A 9,910-nucleotide genomic window follows, 5' to 3' on the forward strand; every position below is an offset into this window, starting at 1 on the left:
TATAAAATCAGGTCAACTGGAATAATGTGAGGTTTTTTTAAAAAATTTAAAACGGGTCTTCATTTGCAATGTTTTCATTTTTATTTCGTTGTATTTTGTATCAAAGGTTTTATATTACTGTAGGTGAAGTCCAAGTGTCTTGAAATGTTATTTAAATTGAATGGATTTTCAATTTAAAATAAAAACTTAAAATTAACATTCAATTTCAAAGTAAACAAAATATATATTGAAAAATATTTTTTTTACTTTAGTTTTTTTTAAATACATTATGAAAAATGTTTTTAAAAAATTTTGTCCCATGGAAAAATCAATCTTTTCTATCATCATGCGTGTTCAAAAAAGTTTCACTTTTAATCTTAAAATGTGTAACATTAATTTCAGTCAATTCATGAAAACCTTTCACCACAAAATTGTTCCACTTGTTTGTGATGCAGGTGGTGTCCCTAAAAAAAAAAGTATCGTGAGAGGTGAAGTCACGGCAGAGTCACAGAAAGGAAAGAAGTAAAAAAGCGCTTAAAAAAAAAATCAAAGTATCATCAAAGGAGTAGAGCGGCCGCCTGAAGGTTTTTGACGTCAAAGAAACTCTCGCTCAAACGCTCGTCACCACTTATCCTTCCAGAACATAGACTGCCGCCGGACCCACGCAGAAGAACGCTCTCAATTCTTAGCTTTTTTTTTTTCTCTCTCTCTCCATTTACATTTTTAAATTTACACAAAATTCCAAGCGTGAAGCACTGTGTAAACTTTCAGTCTTTATTGTAATGTTGCAGTCTGATTGTATTGACCATGGGGTCAAAGTTCAAGCTAGCGCAATTAGCAAAGTGACAGAGAATTTTGTTGAGATTGTTTCCAAATATACATGGATTTTAGCTATTTTAAAAATGTAGCAAAATGTTAACATTTACAGGGGAAAGGGACCAAGCATAACTGCGGATCGCGAGAATCTGCGACGAATAAGTCGCTCCCTTAAAATTGCCGTGACAAACTGAAAAAAAAAAATAGAATAAGTGGCGGATTGGCTCAAACGAAAAATGTGAACTCACGAGGGATCAAACAAAAAAATTATGTATATAAAACCGGGGCAAGATTACAGAAAAAAAGGCATGAACATTTGGTTATAATTGCCATGAATAAAAAAGGGGGAAAAAGACTAATCTGTGCATCAGGTAAAAAGTTAAAAAATAAAAAAATTAAGCGAACAGGCTGAGTCCATAAATGCACGCGCACACACATTCTCTCCCTCTCTCTCTCTCTCACACACACACACACACTGGAAGTTGAGTAGAAGATAATGAGCTGTGATTGGGCCGCTCAGTGTCTGCATACCTGCAATTAGTGTCAAAGAAGTTCAGCCTTTTGCTTCTGATAAAGAGCCGTCAAGATCCTGCTCCATTACATTCTCTCTCTCTCTTTCTCTCTCCTACACACACACACACACACACACACACACACACACACACACTCGTACGCACACAGAGGTAAATGTCAGGGTGTTGGCAGCGGGAGGTTCTTGAAGCAGCCATCCATTGTGACGTACACTAGGTGTGATAAAAAATTTCTTAGCAAGAGTGAACCAGGGTTCAGACTCATCCCTGGGCCAGTAATTAGTCACGTTCTTGTGATGCAGTTACATCGACACATACCTGGCCAGTAAATAGACTCATCCTTGTGCCAGTAAAATAGTGGACCTGAACTTGCCCGTTCAGGTCAACAGACATTGAAACTTCCTCATTCCGCAAAGGATCCCCGTTAGCACTGCGGTGTAACATTTTGAGAGCGCCTGCATTTTGCACGCCACCCGGGGCGGGCATGTTGTCGCCGACGAGGACGACTGAGACAGATGACAGCAGATGGAAGCGTCAACACGAAGAAAGAAATAATCCACAGGCTTCCTTTCCCTGCGGGACGGCAGCTAGCTTTTAGCATTTAGCGTGACAGGAGGAGGACACGCGGTCGTTGAGTATGACTGACGGCAAAGCGTTGCAACAAAATTGTCCCACTCAAGGACGGATGAAGATTACGGTATCACGCGGCGAAGGGATGGTGTCGGCTCTTTGGAAATATAAGCGTCCGTTAGCATATTAGCATCAGATGCATAATGAGGATTAAGATTGGAGTTTGACGATTGTTGTGTCGTTTTCCCGCCCATCCGAGCAGCACTTGATTTGCCGCTACATCAATACTAGCGGTGCTTCACTTCAAACATGGAAGCAGAACATTTCCGAGAAGTTTCTCTCAGTTTTTTTGTGTGTCTGCAGCTCGTCACCATCTGTTTCTTGCTGCTCACACATGGGCGAGGAAGGTGTTGGCAACCAATCACGTCACTGGCACATTTATTTTAATCGTGACAACTTGGCAACACTGCGCTAATGCTGGCAAACGTCAAGTTTTTTTTTTTTTTTTCCTGTGAACTTCCCGCTGCTGTGCTTTGTCAATTTACAAGATCACGGGAATATGTCTATTTACCGAATCACAGAAGTGTGGCTATTCACTTACTGGTCCGTATGTGTAGCTATTCACGGGCCCGGGGACTCGGTTTATGGGTGTGTTCGTTCACGAGAAGACTATTTATTTAGTGACCCAGTGTTGTGTCAATTGACCAGCCCAGGCCCTGTCTAAATACTGAATCACAGCGATATGCTTCTTCTTCTTCCTGCTGTTGGACTGTGCTGTCATTGGTTGACGTTTTCGCGACACTTGGCTGTACTATTGCCCAAAATGGAACTTTCAATCCATCATTCAGTTAAATATTACAGCAGCACCAGTGACGAAAAAGAGACACATCCCTACTCCTAGTAAATAGACTAGTTCCTGGGCTTTAGATGGACAAGAAACCATACCAGTAAATAGACACATCCCTGGATATTTTCGTACAAACATGAACTTTTTTATGGCACTTCCCGTCAAGTCACCTCAACCTGTCACCATGACAACCACCACCCAGCAGCCTCACTCAGCATGAACGTGCACGCGCACACACTTGCTCAAGGGTAATGTTGGAAGAGGGGTTCCAAATGATATTAAAGTTCTGTCATAGACATACTTTGGCTTATATTTGGGGTTTAAACCATCATTAAACTGTAAGACTCTTTGGAAATCTCTGATCTCGGTTATCAGGTTTTGGTCCCAAGCACACTCGGTTTGACAGTTCGTCGCACAAAATAACGCCCGTGTTTTTGGTTTTCCCATCTGAGCGCCTCGGTCCATCCTGCTCGTCGTTTGCATTTGGGCGCCTGCGCTGCAAGGCGCAAATCTGCTGCTCCACTTTCACTTTTCCAAGTGCTCGCAAAAGCCGTATTTTTTGGCACTGAAAGATGAAAAAGAACAACAAAGATGGAGGAGAAGCCGACTTCTTGTTCTTTCCTGACAGATTGAGGACTGGATGGCAGTCAGTCTTGGCAGCTCTGTGAAGTCCAAACTTTCCAGTAGCTTTTTTTTTTTTTTATCCCTTCTTTCTTTCCATAACATCAATCATTCATGTTCCTGCCTCTACCCGCCACAATAAAGGCACATCTAATTTTTGTCACTCACATTTCAAATGAAAAGACTTCCCATCTTCAAACTTTTGCCAAGCTGCGATGACATTGGCATCCATACTACAACTTATTACGGTAAATTACTTGGAATTCATAAAATGTCACACTTATTGCTACGTGGATGTACATAGACAGGCCTAGAGATGGCGCTATTTACAGTGCCCAGGGCATGTCTATTTGCTGGAGCACAAGCAGGTAGGTGTCTACTTACTGGATTGCAGAGATATGTCCGTGAACGGGCCCACAGACTGTTTTATTACCACGTGGATGCATCTACTTACTGGGACATGGATGTACATATACATGCCCAAGGATGTGTCTATTTGCTGGCCAAAGGATGTAGGATTTAATAGCCCATAGATGTGCTCATTTGCGAACCCATCGCTGTGTATTTATTCACTGACCAGGGATGAGGCTAGTTACTGGGGCATGGGTGTGCTTATTTATTGGAGCACAGGCGGGGATGTGACTATTTACTGGTCCGAGTGGAGTTGTATTTTTTTTGTACGCCTTTGGGCTCTATGCTGAGATGCTGGTTGCCGTGGCAACTCCCACAGGAAGCAGGCCTTGTGACTCTTATCAGCTTGAACACTGAGCGTGCCCAGACTTGAATCCTTAGGAAGAAAGACTCCATGACAAGTCATCATTGTAAATCAGACGGAGTGCTTCCATCGTTGTCACGAACTTGTCGCCCTCGTGTTGACATACTACAAGGGAAGTAGAGTTGCTCAGCCTTTTGATTTATTTCAGATTTCTATTTCACGAATTGGTGTCCTTTAAAAATAACATTTATGACCTTTATCTACCTTTTATTCAACCTCGCTGTCAAAACAAATCCTCTGGCCTGGTCCTTTTGGAGCATGTTGTTTTAAACGCCATCCTATGGCGTGACAGAACAAACACAAAGACCTGCACATGGGTGCGAATAGGTAAATTTCCTCAGCCTCTTGGTTACACACTGCGAAAAAAAGGTTTTTTGACTGCAAGTAGGCAAGATAAGGGTGCCAGGACTGGAAAGGAAAAAAAAAACTAGTCTTGAAATGAAAGCGTCCTGCAGAATAAAGAGGTTATTTCAAGAGCAACGACAAACATGAGCGCCTCCCTCGAGATGGTGACAGATTGCGGGAGGCAGCAGAGGCCGGCAAGCGAGAAAGATGAGAGAGCAACATTTTCGTTGCGGTGTTCCCTTTGCAGGCAGCCAAAAGGCTGGCCGCCCAATAAATGCTGCCCTCTAGAGGACCGACAAGTCCTAACACCCACAGTTGAGGCCAACACGTGGAAAAAGGTTGTCCATTTGCCTGCCCACGGGCGTGTCTATTTACTGGATCATATGGTGCTTTCTATATAAAGGTCCATTTATAGGGTATGTCTATTTACCGGTACATGGATATATTATCGCTACAGCTGAAATGAGAAGTTTCATTATTCTGTTTTATTAACTAGGATTAATGTGGGTAATCCTAGTCACCTAGAACAGGGGAAAGTTTCGTCTGATTTCATGTCAGGCAAGCGAGAAAACAAAAGTGCACAAGAACTACAAAAATAGTGTCAAGTGAAATAAAAGATTTAATTCGCTAAGAGGCAAGACAGCAAAGTGGAAAAGAAGTAAAATTAGAACATAACCGTAAAATCGTCAAAATTGGAATCAATGGCAACAAAGGAATTAGACAATTGGACAAAATGAATTCGACCAACATGCAGCCTGAGCAGAAATCCTTCAAAACAATCCATCCAGGTAAAACCCGAATGAAAAGGGTTACAATCCTCAAATTGTCAAAAAAGGAATATAAAAAGGGGGAACGCTCTCAAAAGCAAAGAGCCTCCAATTTCGGAGGCACTTTCTTTTCTAACTCTGCTATTGGGGAGTTCAAGGAGGTGTTTTCTTCCCATTCAAACTAGTTCCAGCTGGTTTCTGTTTTCCCGTTTGCACGCTTCGATTTCCGCTCGCTACCACCACCCATTGGGACGGACATTCTGCTTTACTCGACTTCCCCATTTCTGCCCTTTGGTCTTTATCACTAAAATGTCACGTTCAACACTGAACACATGATATATATGTCTTGATTTGAATCCCAACTTATTTATGTCCCGGTTAATGTCAAACATTTTGGCAGCCTAACAAGTTGATTCGAGGACTGGACGACGACGACGACAGCGAAAAATGCTACAAACCAGCACGACGGCGATCATGCCGGTGTCACTTCTGCAAAGGCTGATCAGGTTGCAGACGTTCTGCTTCAATCAAAGACTTTCTCCGCTTGGTACGTACGCGTCCTCGGGCCGCCTCTCATGTCGCGGATGTAGTCGCTCGGCCATGGCGTTTCACCTACGCCAATTGTCGGTCAGGACATGACAGAAGGAGCGGAGCTTGTCGAGCCCCTCCCCCCACTTCGTGAAGTTGCAATCTCTCGGGTGGGTCGAGATGTCCAGGTTGAGATGGCGCGGCGGAGGATGCGAGCTCAAAGCTTGAGCAAAGCGCAGCAAGTCTGCTGGCTGAATGAAGTTGGTTCTGAGGGGAAAAAAAAGAAAATCTGAAGTTATTTTGTATGTTTGGAGGAAAGAGATGTACGAGGTACTGTCCATCTGTGCAACTAAGTGCAAGGCTTGCCACCGTTTTCACACCACATTTCCCCATTCAAATAAATGGAATTGCCATTCATCTGTTCCAGCTCCCCCCCCCCAAAAATAAAAAAAGATCAAACTTCAGATTAAACTTTATTTTTTTTAAATGACAAGAATAATTGAGAATTAAATTGTTTGAAGTGTACTAAAGACTCAGTTCTGCTTTGGGCTTATCAGCACGGCATTCATAAAAGTCTTTCTTCGCAGAGGATAAATTTAAAAAAAAAAAAAACGCCGGTGAGTATTGTTAACTCATTCACTCCCAAAGACGTTTTTAAACGTCTTTTCAGACTTGGTCCAGAATTGGCTGGTACTGAATGAGTTAATTTATGTCGATATGCGTTATTGCTTCACTTTTTGTCATCCAATATCCTTTGCATTGAGTGGAACAAAATCTCCGCACTGATGCTAATTGTTAGCCCGTACGGCGATGTTTCCCATTGTGCAGTCTGTTAGCATTCAGTTAGCAAAGAGTATGTAGCGGTTTTAAGAACACAATATTCCCACACGATTTGTTTGTTTCCCGTTTAATTTGACAGCAACAACGAGTTGAGTGGAGCAACAAAGAGCTTGAAGTCTCTCTTTTTTTGGGGGGGTGGGGGGTGGGGGCTTGGAACTAACCACTCTTGGTGCTATGGATGCTTAGTACTCACCCAAGATGGAGGTACTCCAGTAAGCTGGGCGTGGGTCCGGAGAAGAGCTGAGCCAACACGTGAACACCTTCGGCTGCAGGCAGGCAGGCAAAAAGACACAAAGACACAAAGACACAAAGACACACACACACACACACACACACACACACACACACACACACACACACACACACGGCGATCACTGAGAAAGCGGCGACACAGCAAGGTGAGGTGAGGCGACAGCGAGGCTCACCGAGGCCATTGTTAGACAAGGTGAGCTTGCGCAGGGACGGCACAGTCTTGACGGCGTCCACCAGCTGGCGCAGACTTTCAGCCTTGTCCGCAGCGCCCTCCAGAAGGCGGCAGTCTGCAAGGTGGAGCTCTGAAATAGCACAACAGGGAGGGGGGGGGGGGTCGACAAGGTGGACAAGAAGGAAGAGGAGTGCGAGTAGAAGGATAATGGAGCAAGGTGAGAATATCAAGAAGCGGAGGCGGCGGATGAAAAGGAGAAGGAACAGGGTGGGTTCGGATAAATCGGCAAAAGTTCAGGATAAGTAGAAGGAAGAGTGAAAGGTGAGGAGACGGAGGAGCCGATTGAGGTGGATGACCGAGTCAAGTGGAAGAGACGCACGTTACCTTCCAGCTTGCAAACCCTCAGCATCTCGACGATCTCCTCCAAACAATCGGACAAGTTGAGGTCCCACAAGCAGAGACTCGTCAGGCCAACGTTTGACTCTAAACATCATCACACACATCCACGTATGACTGGGAGTTGTGCAGTCCAAACCGCATCTTCAATAGAAGGTCTACATTTGCCAAAAAAAGGTGAACATTTGCAGACTACAGCATGCTGATTACGTCTTTGCGCCCTCATCTGTGCTCACTGCCCGGATGTGACAATCAATTATCCTCAGTCATTTCTTTATTTTTCTTATTTATTTGATCAATTCAGCTATCAAATAGACTTTTTTTTTAATCCTTAATTTAATAGGATGTATCTGAATACCGCGAAGGGACGCAATTTAAACCATGATATGATTTTTGGGCCATTCCTCTTTTTCCCTTTGTGGACTATTTCTAGTCTGGTCTGAGAATTTTTTTTTATTCCCCACCGTGGCTGTTATGATCACAACTAACGGTGAGAGAATCACCTTTGCGTCGTTGATGTAACATGAAGTCTTACATCATGATGTCGGAGCGCTTACCTGCGATTGTGTTGATGAGAACCTTCTGAGAGTGGCCTCTGGGCAAGGGCATAACCGAGACCTCCAGCGAGAGCAGGTGCGGGCACGCCCTCAACACCTTCACGAGGAAGTCAGCGTCGTGCCGTTTCCTGCCCATGTTGACCGACAGGCGCTCCAGGAGAACTTCACCTGCGGGACCATCGGCATGGCTGTACTCTCCTGCTTCCGGGTGGCCGAGCCACATACCGCAGAAGTAGCAGAATGTCCGGTTGAATTAAACAGTCCGAAGAAGACTCGATGTCAAGGCACCGCTGTAATCCCCAACACGATTGACAAAATGCCAGAGTGTCGAGAAGTTGAACGTGGTTTAAGGGCGCTCTCGACCACCGGTGCATTCCCCCCGCACCCGCTCTCCGCTTACCTTCCAGCTCCATTTTGCCTTGGTCATTCCTCTTGCCTTCCATGAAGATCTCCACATCCAGCTCCTTCAGCTCCCGATACGCTTGCAGCAGGGCGCACAGCGGTTCCCCCCGCTGCAGTAAGGAAAGGGCCAAGTGGCGGAGGGAGCGGTGGGGACGTGAGGACAGAGACACCAGCGCACTTGCCAGGCCTTCCTCGATCATCCGGATGGGAAAGAAATATCTGTCTAAACAAACACAAGTTGAGGGAAAAAAAACTAACTACATCGGAAGCCAGCACGTCAAAATCACCAAATCCAGGAAAAACACCACCCAACTTTCTCTTTCGACAAAATCATAACACATTCAAAATGATTCTCTCACTCTCATTCACATGGAATAATCGTCACGGCAGGTTCCAGTGATACCGAAAATATAAACCACAATAAGTACACTTGGGATACAAGATAACTGTTGTTGGGTTTTTTTTTTTTACCCTACCAATACTGATAACCAGAGATGGGCAATGCGTCAGTATGGATGGAAGGTCCGTTTGATGACGAGGGACAAATGAGAGGAAACGTAAAAAAACAAAGACATTTTAAAAAATAAAATTAAAAAAAAACCAGACTAAGCACTCTCGGAGGAGGTCCTGAAAAGGTCAAACAATTTGGAGGCGCAAGGACTTGGCCGACCGCAACCAAGGATGCTCCACTCACATGGCGTTTTCAGCGTCAGAGTGGTCAGGCTGTCAAACGTGGGCAGGAGATCAAAGATGTCCAAAAAGTGCTCCGTGTTATCAACAGCTACTTCGAGACTTTGGATCTTTAAATCTTGACAGGGCGTCCTGCAGCCGGGAGAAAAGTCTATGCAACGATGCAAGACCGAGCACGCCGTCTTATCCCACCTCAATTTTTTGTTGCAGGGACCATCTTCATCAGACATTAAGTTCATCAAACTTTCACGGGGTTGCGACGGTATGACAGGTTTATACCGATGGCAGCGTTCTTTGAACAGCGAGGTCAAGAAGTTGGGGGAGGGACAGTTCAGGATGAGGTGTTTAACCACGCCGTGGTCCACAAAGCGATGTACCAAGAAGTTCAGTACTTCAGCCAAATCCTGAGACACGTGAGGGCCTACCCACTCAAACTGCAGCAACTCCACCGTCTTCTCCAAACTGGAGAGAAGGGGCTCCTCCACGAGCAAGCTCACGAGGGGGTCGATGTAACGACTCAGCCTCACGTGGCTGACGTACTTGACCGCCGTCGACAGGAATGTGGGCAAGCGGATGGAACTCCGGAGGCCCGACTCGTTGGACGGATGATGGAGAAACTGGGCAAACATCTGTCGCATCACTTCCTCTTGGACGTCTTGCGAAGTGGCAAAGGTCCTTTGCTGGAACCAGACACACCACAAGCGGTTAAAACTGCAAATTAACCGAAGGAATAAATGCCAGATTGATTGACTATTAAAATAAATGCGAGTGGCAGGCCCGTCATTCTATATTCAATTAAATGATTTTTTTTTTTTTTTTTTTT

At 44.7% G+C, this 9,910-nt stretch overlaps 1 protein-coding gene across 5 annotated transcripts in view; it reads right to left on the reverse strand.

Moving 5' to 3' along the window:
- Positions 1 to 2,245: 2,245 nt before the first annotated feature.
- Positions 2,246 to 9,910, reverse strand: part of lrrc41 (leucine rich repeat containing 41) — a 13,112-nt gene continuing 5,447 nt past the window's right edge. For 3 of the 5 annotated variants that reach the window (XM_019885802.1, XM_019885796.1, XM_019885776.1), the window contains exons 3-9: positions 9,092 to 9,767; positions 8,396 to 8,620; positions 7,996 to 8,163; positions 7,427 to 7,525; positions 7,044 to 7,172; positions 6,812 to 6,884; positions 2,246 to 6,045 (exon numbers count right to left, since the gene is read on the reverse strand). In XM_019885802.1, coding sequence (XP_019741361.1) covers positions 5,859 to 6,045; positions 6,812 to 6,884; positions 7,044 to 7,172; positions 7,427 to 7,525; positions 7,996 to 8,163; positions 8,396 to 8,620; positions 9,092 to 9,767 — 1,557 coding nt within the window. In that variant the 3' untranslated portion in view covers positions 2,246 to 5,858. The remainder of the gene's footprint in view (positions 6,046 to 6,811; positions 6,885 to 7,043; positions 7,173 to 7,426; positions 7,526 to 7,995; positions 8,164 to 8,395; positions 8,621 to 9,091; positions 9,768 to 9,910) is intronic. The other 2 variants (XR_002170129.1, XM_019885789.1) reach the window with 2 other exon arrangements.

This window comes from Hippocampus comes, unplaced genomic scaffold (genome assembly GCF_001891065.2).
Source record: "Hippocampus comes isolate QL1 unplaced genomic scaffold, H_comes_QL1_v1.1 scaffold90, whole genome shotgun sequence".
NCBI lineage: Eukaryota > Metazoa > Chordata > Actinopteri > Syngnathiformes > Syngnathidae > Hippocampus > Hippocampus comes.